At 49.5% G+C, this 11,901-nt stretch overlaps 3 protein-coding genes across 3 annotated transcripts in view; all 3 read left to right on the top strand.

Annotated features, from left to right (window-relative positions):
• P4HB (prolyl 4-hydroxylase, beta polypeptide) overlaps window positions 1-7,448 on the top strand; it is a 12,713-nt gene extending 5,265 nt beyond the window's left edge. The window contains exons 5-11 of the mRNA XM_009324600.1: window positions 2,859-2,963; window positions 3,247-3,372; window positions 3,812-4,012; window positions 4,682-4,802; window positions 5,024-5,205; window positions 5,650-5,736; window positions 6,386-7,448. Coding sequence (XP_009322875.1) covers window positions 2,859-2,963; window positions 3,247-3,372; window positions 3,812-4,012; window positions 4,682-4,802; window positions 5,024-5,205; window positions 5,650-5,736; window positions 6,386-6,472 — 909 coding nt within the window. The 3' untranslated portion in view covers window positions 6,473-7,448. The remainder of the gene's footprint in view (window positions 1-2,858; window positions 2,964-3,246; window positions 3,373-3,811; window positions 4,013-4,681; window positions 4,803-5,023; window positions 5,206-5,649; window positions 5,737-6,385) is intronic.
• A 2,509-nt stretch (window positions 7,449-9,957) lies between these two features.
• On the top strand, window positions 9,958-11,841 carry PPP1R27 (protein phosphatase 1, regulatory subunit 27). Its single transcript, XM_009324543.1, has 2 exons — window positions 9,958-10,448; window positions 11,566-11,841. Exons 1-2 carry the CDS (start codon window positions 10,262-10,264, stop codon window positions 11,718-11,720), a joined length of 342 nt encoding a protein of 113 aa, XP_009322818.1. The 5' UTR covers window positions 9,958-10,261; the 3' UTR covers window positions 11,721-11,841.
• Window positions 11,842-11,850: 9 nt separating this feature from the next.
• FAM195B (family with sequence similarity 195, member B) overlaps window positions 11,851-11,901 on the top strand; it is a 2,501-nt gene continuing 2,450 nt past the window's right edge. Inside the window, exon 1 of the mRNA XM_009324599.1 lies at window positions 11,851-11,887. Coding sequence (XP_009322874.1) covers window positions 11,851-11,887 — 37 coding nt within the window. The remainder of the gene's footprint in view (window positions 11,888-11,901) is intronic.

Below are 11,901 nucleotides of genomic sequence, written 5' to 3'. Positions count from 1 at the left end.
TTTGGGGGGGGGGAGCCCCGGGTCCCTTTGCAGGGCACAGCTGGCAGCGGAGGGGCCCGCGCTCGGCAGAGGGCAGCCTCGTCGGTCTCCCGGCCTGGTGCTGCCCTCCCGAAGCTGCTGGGCTTTGAGTCCAGGCTGTTGCTTCACTCCCTTCTCTGTTTCTCAGATATCTGGCTGCAGTGCAGTAATGGTCAGCACAATCTTCAAAATATTCATGGCTGTAACTAGTGAGGCCTCCCTCCTGTGCCCCTCCCTGAACTTCGAAGGTCTTAAACAGAACGGTAGCCAAGTCCTTGATGGCTTGCCATGATGCTCTGTGTTTGGTTGTGGCTTAGCAAAGTTGCTTTTAAACATACTCAATATTGACCTCTGCTGCAGTCAGTTGTCGGCTGTGTCCAAGAGTTGTTCTGTCTCTCTCGCTGCTCTGGGTCCCGCGGCGTAGTTCCCTGGAGGATCTGCAGTTCCAGCTGACTAGGCTGGGGCAGTTGGATCGTGTGCGGAGGGATGCTTGCCATCTACAGAATCAGAAATAAACTTACTGATGCCTTTTACTGTTAAAATCCAAGCCACTGGGATGAAATTCTAGGTTTGAGAAGACAAGTAGAGATTCCTTAGGCTTGGTGCTACTGCACGCATGGATGCGGTGAGGCAGGACGGAAAGCTGCTTTGGGTTCAGACTTATTAAATCTAATCTGATCAGTCATCGGTCTGACCAATTTGACCTAAGACAGGCTAAAGAGTTGAATTCTTATTCCATTCTTTCTTATTTCATTCTTTCTTTGTTCAGCTAAAATAGCATATTTTATTCCACTACACCTCTGAAACTGTTATTTTTGTGGCGCTAGAAGCTTGTAGACTTAAATTCTCAGTCAGAGGTCCCTCAGATCAATATGGCTGAGGGTGCAAGTAAATTATTCGGCTAACGAGTTCAAAATGGCAGGGATGTGCAACCAGAAAAGTTGGGGTGGGTGAAGGGAGCAGTGTTTTGTTCTTGGCTGACTTACTGTATCTTGCTTTTCCCGCACATATAGCTTTCTGTATGTAATCTTTCTGTGTGCTCTATTCATGGCTAACGCTGGGCTGAAATAGCCGTTTGCAGGGGTTTTCTCAACTTTTGTTCATGTCCTTTGGCAAACACTGAAGTCCAAACAGAAATGCTCCTCTAAAACTGACCGTCTCTTTGGGGCTGTGGGGAGTACCAGCATCGGGCTCTGAGCAGGGCAACATGTGAGATTGCTTTGAAGTGGCTAGGTTACAGCTAGGGCTTCCAGCACTGACAAGTTATTACCCTGGCTTTTATTTAGTTCCCTGTACATTTTCTCCTGTTTAGCTCTCTGTAGAATGGACTTGTGTTGATTCGATCTGATGTGCTATCCTTTAACCCTTAAGTCCTGTGAACTCTGTTACGGTTTCCTCCGCTTCTGAAGAACTGAGGCGATGGCAGGACCTGTCTTTAACAGTAAAGGAATTTTCAAGCTGTTTTCTGTGAGTGTAGTCAACTTGGGTACATCTGGAATGAAAAGCAATTCTGCACCTGGCAGCTTCTCTGTCAGGTGTGCTAGGAGTGGGAGGATCCTGGGTCTGAAAGGCTGTTCATGAGCCACTCGAGGGCTGGGACGCTGCAGAAGTGCTCCGCTCTGCGTGGAAGAAAGAAGGTGAGATGCCTTTCAGCCTGTGAACGTTGCCTCCTTGTTCCTGTTTCGGTGCGATGTCATGGTAGTGCCATGAGAGCTCTCAAATATGTCTGCCCCAAACCGAGGTGAAAACAAGCACCAATGGTAACCAAATACCAGGGCATAAGAACCAGATGGTTTATTTTACCAACAGCTATGTTTTTGGACTTTGGCTCAGCTTCCTGCAGTTAGCTGGGCCTGAACTGAGAGGGTTTGTTGGCTAGTCATTCTCATCTTATTCTTTGTGTGAGTTGTCCAGACTTGCAAAGGCCCTCGAACAACTGTTCTGAAGGCGCTAAGGCGATGTTCAATACTCTTTAAAGTATTTACAAAGTTAATTTCCAATGCTAAGTGTTTTGCTCAGCTTTTCAGCTGAGACTGGTATGCTTCCTCTAACAGAAGGTTATCCAAGTCCACTCTCTTGCTTCTGCCAGTAACTCGAGCATTGCCCTGCCGTGGGACTGCTGTGTGATCCTGCACATCCTCTCTTTAACCTTGATGGTCCTCTACAGCTGTTCCCTTTCCAGGCTGCCAGAGAGGGTTCTGAGAATCCTGGTCGGGGATATAGGTGATGTCCTAACATAAAAAGGGAACTGGCACCTCTAGTGCGATGTGCGTGTTAAACATGTGCTGTTGTCTCTAACAATAGAGACTGAAACAACCCCACAGAGCTGAGTAAATTACTATTTACTTGCCGTGCGTAGCGGGCTTTGCTGTCAGGCTTCTTTTGGAGCACTGTCCGGTTAAAGTGTGTGCATCTGCTCTGACATTGCCAGTTCCCGCAGAGCGGAAAGCTGCCTGTGCTCTGGTAGCTTCTCACTGGTCTGCCTAATGCCTTCTACAAAGCTGTAAGGCAGCTGTTAAAAGTCCTTCTTGGTGACCTGTTTCACAACTCGTTTCACGATCGTGCAGAACAATGCCAGGATCTAAGTTGACTGTCTTGTTGCTGCTCACCTTTTGGGGTGATTCAAGGCTTTGCTTGCCAGGAAGATGAACACCTTGATACAGACTTTATGTGAACACGTGGTGACCTTGTTGAGAGATGGAAGTCTGCTCTGAACAAGTGCAGCTGAGATCCACTGGGGCAGTGACTGTGGCGTGAATGCATCTTATTTCTTGAAAGAGATTTGTGTGGGGTGTGGAAGTGTTCTTAATGCAAGAATATCTGGGGTTTTTTTTTTGCAGTTTGATGAAGGCCGCAACAACTTTGAAGGGGATCTCACAAAAGATAATTTACTGAACTTCATCAAGTCTAATGCATTGCCTCTGGTCATAGAGTTCACTGAACAGGTAGGTCTTTAGATACTCGGTAAGGCCTCTTCCCATAGCTACCATATGAATATAACAAAGCTGAAATTGTAGGTTGTGTGGTCGTGTTTTATCTTGGAGCTGACACTAGTTTGGGGTTATGGAGAAGTGTGAAGAACACAAGGGAAAGGAGGCATATAAGCATTGCTGTTCAAAGCAGTCCTGTAGTATTGGAGGCTCCTGTGGTCTAGTCAGAGGAGCAGAGCCAAGCTGGTCTTAACACTGATTTACCTTCCAAAAATAAAGTTTATTTTGTACTCCCCAGACTGCTCCTAAAATCTTTGGAGGAGAGATCAAGACTCATATTCTGCTGTTCCTACCAAAAAGTGTGTCTGACTATCAAGAGAAACTGGACAACTTCAAGAGTGCAGCTGGAAACTTCAAAGGGAAGGTGAGATGGATTTCTTGGATGATGAATGGTGACCACCTCCTGCAGAGAAGTGTAGCGCTGTCTGTCTGTATCCACTTAACAGCTGTGGAGGAGGAGGACTTGAAGCTAGCTCTCTCTCTACCTGTGCCTCTTGATAATAGGTGACTGAGTCACTTACTGGCTTGCACAACTGTTGAAGGAATAGCAGTTAACTCCTGACTTTCCTTCTTGCGGATGTAAATGTGACTCTGCCTTAATCAACACCAGTGCCAGGTCTGTGCGCATGCCGCTTGAACTGTTGCGGCTCCAGCATTTGTGCTCTGACAGGGTGCCCTCTTAATGGGCTTGGAGAAGGAAGAGGGGCCAGTTCAGCTACTACCCATGCAAGTGTGTGTGTAAAGTATCGCTAGCCAAGAGGTACTCACCTTCACCATACTGCCTTTGACTTTTTCCTCCAAAGATCCTGTTCATCTTCATAGACAGTGACCACAGTGACAACCAGAGGATTTTGGAGTTTTTTGGCCTAAAGAAAGAAGAATGTCCAGCTGTACGTCTGATCACACTGGAGGAAGAAATGACCAAATACAAACCTGAATCAGATGACCTCACAGCAGACAAGATCAGAGAGTTCTGTAATAAGTTCCTGGAGGGCAAGATCAAGGTATTGAAGATAAATGCCGCTGGTGGTAAACCTACTGGCTAAGCAAGCATAGAAAAATGCTCCCTGTGAGGAGTTGTGTGAGTCATCTGGAGAAAATCCTTCCAACTAATGTACAGAATATCTAGTGGGCTGTGTGCTGAGAAATGAAAGGCAAAACTACTGGGGCATGAAGACTGTAGGAAAGCAAGCTCTGTCCTGGCACCTGAGTGCAACCAGAGCCTGCTCTTTCTGCTGCTTATGGTAACTGTGCTCTTTATCCAGTTGCTCTTTCTGCTGGGAATCTGTGGAAGGTGTGAACTTACGTGGCACAGTTTAAAAAGCTTTCAGCTCTGATCTGCTGGAGGTAGCCGTACGCAACTTCAGTAGTGGCTGTTTAGCTAAACTCAGTCCTGTGGGAATGATACTGTCAGCAATATTGTTTCCTTCCTACAGAGCTCAGTTGCAGTTCTTCTCTGCACAAGAGCACCTGTTATTCCCACTCATTCAGGGTGGGAAGGAGACTTACTGTAAGCAGAAGAGGAAGTGACTGATTCATCCAATTGCTCACAGCCTGTGATTGAGGCACTGAGGGGGGTGGTCAGTCTTGGATTTTCCAGGATATGTGATTGCATGTACATTCCAAGCAGCTGTGTAGCAAACCATATCTCTGAATTTCACTTCTTATTCCAGCCCCACCTGATGAGTCAAGATCTTCCTGAAGACTGGGACAAGCAGCCTGTCAAAGTTCTAGTTGGGAAGAACTTTGAAGAAGTTGCTTTTGATGGCAATAAGAATGTCTTTGTAGAGTTCTGTAAGTATCTTTCAGCAGCTGACTCCAAGTAACTGGTATGAAAGGAGTGCCAAAATACTGCATGACCAGGATTAGGGAGAAAGCATCTTGGAGAATCTAAGTCACAAAGGGAGTGCCTCGGTTGAAAAGATGTGTGTGAACTCTGTCCGGCATGGGGGCTGAGGAGGAGTGGTGGTAACTCGTTAGGTTGGTGGTACTAGCTATGTTTTTCTGATTAACAGATGCCCCCTGGTGTGGTCACTGTAAGCAGCTGGCTCCTATCTGGGACAAGCTGGGAGAGACCTACAGGGACCATGAGAGCATTGTCATTGCCAAGATGGATTCGACAGCCAATGAAGTAGAGGCAGTGAAAATCCACAGCTTCCCAACACTCAAGTTCTTCCCTGCAGGCTCTGGCAGAAATGTAAGAAGGCAGCTGATGTTTATACAGATTGCCTAACGAGGGAGCACTAGAAATGCTTAGTTGGCTGCTTGAGTTCTGAGAAGGCCTTTGGGAGGGCTCTCCATTCTGTAGGGATGGAACACACCAAGTCTACAGGACATCTGAGACCCTTTGTGGGGGACTGGGCTGTAGGAAAGAGTTTGGTCAGGGGTGGGAAGTGGGGATGGGGAAAAGAGGGAGCATAGCAGAGGATGGTGTGCTCATCTGCAGGCTATTCTTTCCTCGCAGTGATCTCTGAAGTCTAGTGGCTGAGCTGTTTTCCTTCGTCTCATATGGGTGAAGGTGAATTTTTAAATTCCCTTTTGCTTGGCATGTTAACTGTTGCTCAGAAAGAGAATTCTCCTCTCCAGGGGTGTGGTTCTGTAGGTGCCCATAACCATTATCTTGACATTTTTTCCTGTGTAGGTAATTGACTATAATGGAGAAAGGACACTAGAAGGCTTCAAAAAATTCTTGGAGAGCGGAGGTCAGGATGGGGCAGCAGCTGATGATGTGAGTAATATTAACACAGTACTCTAGGCCTTCAGAATACAGAGCATGGGTCAGATCTGGTGCTGAGCTTCACTCTGCAGTCCTAAAGATCCTGGGTTGTTAATGTGGCAGGAAAGGATATTGTTGGTGAACAAAAGTGCCCACATCATAAAATGTGACCTGTTCAGTTGCAGCCTGGCTGGCCATTGGACTCCTTTTATTGAGAGCACTTCAGCTGGGTGTGAAATAAATGTTCTTGGGAGGCTTAAACACAAATGCATGGAAACTGTTGATATTATAACCTCTGAATTTGCACAAGCTGTCTCTGGTTGTCGTGCAAACTGCTGGAGTACTTGGAGGGCTTGTTCTTTATTGAGAACTCCTGCTCAGCACCTGGAACTTGAGCAGTATGATGAACATTACATATGCAGTATATCTAGTTGGATGCTCCTCACCTGCTGGGGTGGAGGGTGTTACAGGTGCAGGTGCTAGCTTTCAGGGGTTTCTAATCCTTAATGTCCCAAATTCAGAGCTCTTGGTAGAAGTCTCTGGATGTTTTGTTAGTTGTGGCAGCAGAGAACAGTGAACACACTAGAGATGCTGTTCTGTGCTTGGTTTTGGATCTGCCTAATGTGCCAGAAACCAGTAGCTGTCTTGGTAACCTATACAGGATCTGGAGGACCTGGAAACGGATGAAGAAACAGACCTTGAGGAAGGTGATGATGATGAGCAGAAAACCCAAAAGGATGAATTGTAAAGAGAAGACTGATCTACATCACCCAAAAAATCAGACACTAAATTGGCTGCTGTTATGCAGCCCAGTGAGTCAGAAACCCATTAAGATTTAAAGCAGAAGGTGAATGACTGGAAATCCAGGGATTGGCTTTTAAAGTAACACTTTACCCTCTTTACCCTGACTGTCTTTTCTTTCTTTTCGCTTTTGAGAAGGGATCTGTCACTAGGTAGCCAGCCCAGCCAGCTGGGCTCATTTTTTTTATTGTGATGTACTTTTTTTGTACACAGCTTTTGTTTGAAGTATTCTGTTCTTCTGGGTAGAAGCAGATTGTGAAGTGGTAGCATGAGTTCAAATGGCCCAACATTCTGGAGCCTTGCCTCTAACATCTTCCAAGAAAGCTTTTTTCCCTTTTTTCTTTTAAAACTAAAGCCCATAGTTGATTTCTGCACCTGGCAGGGTCCTTAATGGTCTCAGCTGTTCTTCCCTGGAATCAGCCTTCAGTATTTTAGGGGAAGAGGCAGAAGGCTGATGGCATCATCCTGGTGTGAAGGTGTATATGAAGGTGCTTCTCTTTATGCTGGCCAGATGTTTCCTTTCCCCTCTGCTTTAAGACACTTGGAGATGACTATTCCAAACACCTGGAAGGGTGGAATACTGTGTGCACTGGCTGTGGCAGGCTCTGAGGGTGGAGGTGGTCACTGGCTCACCAGCTTAGACAAGACCTAGCTGTGTTGCCATCCTTTTGATCAAATGCAAGACTGTTTTGCAATCACTTTCCATGCATTATTTTGAATGGGTTGACCAGGCAGGTGGGTGGTGTGGGAGGGCCTGATAAAATAGATCAAACAGGACATTTGCAATTACAGGGTTTTGGGGAGGAACTTGAACAGAGGAGTGCCTCAAAGGCCTGAGCTGCATCAGGCTGGTTCTTAGCATTCCGCTACAATAATATTGGAACTGAATTTGTTGGCCAAATAAAGTTGAGATTTTAATACTATTATGTCTCTTTGTGTTTGTCAGACTATAGCATGAATATATTTGAACGTGACCTGAAAGAGGATTAGAATTCTAGGGTGATTCTCAAGGGACTCTGCCAAAATGGTGTGTGTTTGTCAGCTTTCTCAAACTTTCACTAAATACCACATTTTTTGAGAGAAACTGTTTTCTGAATGCTTCCAGTTTTGCAGGTGGCTTCTGGTACCTTAACCTGAAGAAATTTGTATTGTGTAATCTATAAAGGAAAAGAACTTCAAGATGACCATGTCATGTCCGGATGAAATCAGCTTGTGCAGGCAGACAACTAACAGCTCCTTTAGCAGTGAGCGGACATTGGCTTAGGCTCTGAGAGTACGCAGCTCCGCTTGCCAGCTGGCCTGAGGTGAGAGGACCTCATGGCTCTCGAGCAGTTAACCAAGGAATTTGCCTGCAGGGAAACCTGGGGCTGCCTGTGGTGCTGCTAGTCAGGCTCACATGATCCAGTGAGCTACATTGCTATTTCCAAACCAGTCACTTACGCTGAAAATATTTTTGTAAGAAAATATGCTATAAATGTCACATGTGAGGGCACGGTGAAGCTAGAGGGCAACTCGGCAGGCTACTGGTGCCTGTCACTGAACGTGGGTTCACTGGGGTGGTAGAACAGAAGCACTGTACAACACTTGTCTGCAGCTCCAGCCTCCTCCTGTGGTTCCCCTGGGAACAGAGCCCCTGCCAAGGCCTGGTGTGGTGTGCACAAACCTTTGGCACAGCAGCACCAGGGCTGGGGCCGAACAGGCAATCGCTGACCGTGGGATCAGAAAACAGTGTCTCCTACTGCCTGTTCTGTTAGCAATCAGTTGTTTGACTTACCTGTGGTTATGTGGAGAACGATCTTTGAAGATGCCTCCTGCTAGGCCTGTGACCTCGCGTGTCTGAAGGCAGGGGACTTGTTCTTAGCGTAGCCCTGCTGCCATTGCCATACCCCAACAGAGCAGGCAGTGCTGGTGGCCGGTGTCAGGGCTGGTTCCTGGTAGCTGCTTCTGAGGAAGAAAGCTGCCTTGTGTTTCGGGGTGGGGAGGAGGAGAGCACTGCTAGTAAGAAGTTCCACTGGTAGGTGCTGGCCAGGACTTGGCTCAGAAAGGTCTGTTTGTGGAGCCAGTTAAAGTGTGAACAGGGCTGAGCTTTGCAGTGGTTCTCTGTTTATGGTCTGAGACCTGCCTTGCTCAGCTCAGAGGAGGGGGGCTTTTCTCATACACCAAGGCTGCTCTCGGCAGAGCAGGACTCCATCAGAGTCATCTTGTGTACACAGCTAATTGCTGTTCCAAGAAAGCAAGCTAAAAGCATTGTTTCCCCAGCAGACAGCTCAGCCTCCTATTCCACAGTCTTCTGTCTGATGTACCGCTGAGCAGAGATGCTCAGTAAAAAGAGTGCGTTTGCCAGAACTGAACAAGTGCAGCAGGCAGTTTTCAGGTGGGTGGCTGACTGAGCTGTCAGCCTCACTGCTGGCAGGGGTTCAGGACAAGGGTCTGCTGCAGAAGGGGCAGAATGAAACCTCTGCGACTCCTAACGCGGGACAGGGATTTTTCCTGACGCACCGCAGGGGAGTTCATTGTCCTGCCTGGACAATCTCCATCAGCACAAAACAGAGCACAACACGCTCGTGTATCTGAAATGACCAAACTTTGATGGGGCAAAGGATGGAGGAGCAGTTGTTGCTTGAACCCGTGGCAGATCTGAAAGATTCCTCTGTGGTAAATGGTCCATTTTGGGCCTTCGACAGCTACAGCTGGAGGGTAATAAATGCAGGAATTGTCTGGTGGTGGTGCTATTCTTCAGCTATTCTTCTGAGGTTGTTCTGTAGAAGCCTGCCCTTACGTAGCAGCTGGTTCTGAGTTTGAAGTAGGATATTGAACACCACGGACTGGCGTTGCAGGCTTCTGGTTCTGCGCCTGCATCAGGAGCACCAGCAGCACCTCTGTCCTCGCAAGGGCACTGATAATATCCAACATGCTGGTGGTGTTCTCCATGCTTAGCTGTACGCTGACTCGCAGGCGTGCTGGGCAGCACAGCTCATCCTGCTCCTTTCAAGTCGTCTGATGCAACTACAGGAGAGTGACTTAGCTCCGAATGTATTTGGCACCGTAGCTCTGACACGTCTGCATTGCGCTGGCTGGTCAGTACATGAGCAGCTGGTTCCCCTCGCTTGGTGATCGTGCTTGTGTCTTTTCTCTGGCACGCGTGCGTGTGTGTGTGTGTGTGAGGGCTTGCTGCTGGGAAGTTCTGTTTTCAGGCCCTTGGGCTCCTTTGAAGGGCTATCCATGCAAAAGCAACAGTAGATTTGACCCTCATATCAACAGGTGGGTGGTAAGATGAGACATCAACTTCTGCCCAAAAGTGGGAGGCTGCGGGCCTGGGCGGCTCGATTACAAAGTATCATGGCAAATAGCATGAGCTGCATGTCCTCAAAATAGCCCGCGGGAGCCTATATAACGCGATGCCCCTGGAGAACCATCAGTCCTGGGCCAAGGGCCTGCGGGTGACCTGCGTGTGCCCAGTGCCACCTCCTGCATGCGGCATGAGAGTGTGGGGAGAGCCTGGCGGCCGCCGCTTCCCTGCCAGCAAGGGGGACTCGCACACTCACTCGGAGAGAGCGCAGCGGTGCGGGTGCCATCACACCTCCGTAGCAAGGAGGGACCTGAGGGGGAGAAGAGGAGAAAGCAGTGCTTCAAGGCTAGCGAGTGGTAGGGCCGAGCACTGAGCAACTCCGGCTGCTCCTACAGCCTCCATGCCTCTGCTCCTCTTCCTCTGCAGCGTCTGAAGGCTGCGATCAGCATGAAGGACTATTACCCAGTCTCAATGCCCCGGTACAGTCGGTACGCCCAGAGACTGAAAGCCTCACGCACTGTGCGCTTCCCCAATGACGTCGTCTTTCAGGACCACATCAGGCAGGGGGACCTGGAGCAGGTGGGCAGATTCATACGTGCCAGGAAGGTGACGCTGGACACCATCTACCCTTCTGGTGAGTGCTGCCGGGGTTGGCAGAGCCGGAATCTGCGCAGCGGCGCGGCTCAGCTGGGCTGCGAAGGAGACGAGAGCGAGCCGTGCAGCCAAAGCTAGGATGTGGGCCGCCTTCAGCAGGGTGGCAGGTTGGAATCGAGTCGTTTTCCTCCCTAGTGAGGAGTACCACCCCCAACACCGCCAAGCAGGGCCCAAGAGAACCCCATGTCAGTGCCCCAACATCTCCCCTCAACAGCGTGGTCAGCGCACGCTGTGGGAGGCGGGGAGGTTTACCCCTGGGTCCCTTCAAGGCATGATGGTGCACCTGCGGTGTGGTGGGACCTAGAAAAGGAGCCGTGAGCACAGGCTGATCCGTGGAGCTCTGGACGGGATGGTGGGGCTCCTGCCTTCCGCCCCGGCTTGGGGAAAGAGCAGGGAGAAGCAAGGCTCTGCATTTTATTCCTGTCTCTGTCCATTTCTCACGAACACTGTTCTTTCTCGCACGTGTGGACCTGTGGACTTGTAGCATTTATGTGGGGAAGGTATTGTGCTATGTTTGCACCCAACCTCACTAGCCACTGTTTATGGAATGTCTTGATCTGTACTGGCTGGTGCAGAGCTCAGATTTGTCCCTTTCTCGGGCTTTGGCTTCAGCTTCTGCTGTCACACGGCCACGGAGACAGGGTCTCAAACGGCCCCGGACTTCCTCCTATCTATACTGATTGCTTCATTACTTGCTCTGTAAGGAGCTTCCAAAACTTGGACAGAGCAGGACCCTGGAAACACTCTTCTCGTGTCCCCATGTGAGTCCTGGCCAAGACTCGGGGCAGGCCACTGGTCGGGAGCTCTGCAGGAGAGGGCAGCTCCCTCCTCCCTTCACCTGTCCTGCCTGGCCCAGTGGGGAGGTGGGTGCTACGCCACCTTAGAGAGAGAGGGTATTTATGCTGTAGAAGGGGAACAGAAACCTGTGGCAGCTCCTCTTGCTTCCTCAGTCTTTGTTTCTTTCCCCAAACTCATCTCCCTGATAATGAGGGTTTGCTGGCACCCCTCTTTCCTGGGCTGTGGACAACTCGCACTTGTAAGCTCAGCATTTAAAGGCTTCTCCCCCAGTCCAGGGCTAACAAATCCTTTCCTTCTAGGCATGGCAGCCCTCCACGAAGCTGTGCTTACTGGAAACCTGGACTGTGTCAAGCTCCTGGTTAAATACGGCGCCGACATCCACCAGAAGGATGAGAATGGGTGGACGCCCCTGCACATGGCCTGCAGCGATGGCTATGCCGATATAGCCAGGTGAGGCGCACCTCGCCTGGGCTGTGACGGGACACCCCTGCATTGCAGAGCCCCGAGAACCATAGCCGGCAGCGCCGGGGCTGGACCGGGCCCTGGGCGTCTCCTCCTACGAGGGCGCCTGGTACCTGCGGCACATGCGGGACTGCCTGGGCCTTAAAGCTCCCTGCGACTGCGCCCGGGCATCA

This window comes from Pygoscelis adeliae, unplaced genomic scaffold (genome assembly GCF_000699105.1).
Source record: "Pygoscelis adeliae isolate BGI_AS28 unplaced genomic scaffold, ASM69910v1 Scaffold445, whole genome shotgun sequence".
NCBI lineage: Eukaryota > Metazoa > Chordata > Aves > Sphenisciformes > Spheniscidae > Pygoscelis > Pygoscelis adeliae.
Note: the sequence above shows the minus strand (reverse complement) of the source record. Positions and strands in the feature narration are given on the sequence as shown.

What these genes read in the sequence shown, in the direction of transcription:
- PPP1R27 (XM_009324543.1), top strand. Translation starts at nt 10,262, where the DNA reads ATGAAGGACTATTACCCAGTCTCAATGCCCCGGTACAGTCGGTACGCC. An exon ending in GGACACCATCTACCCTTCTG is followed by an intron (nt 10,449 to 11,565) that starts GTGAGTGCTGCC and finishes CTTTCCTTCTAG; the next exon opens with GCATGGCAGCCCTCCACGAA.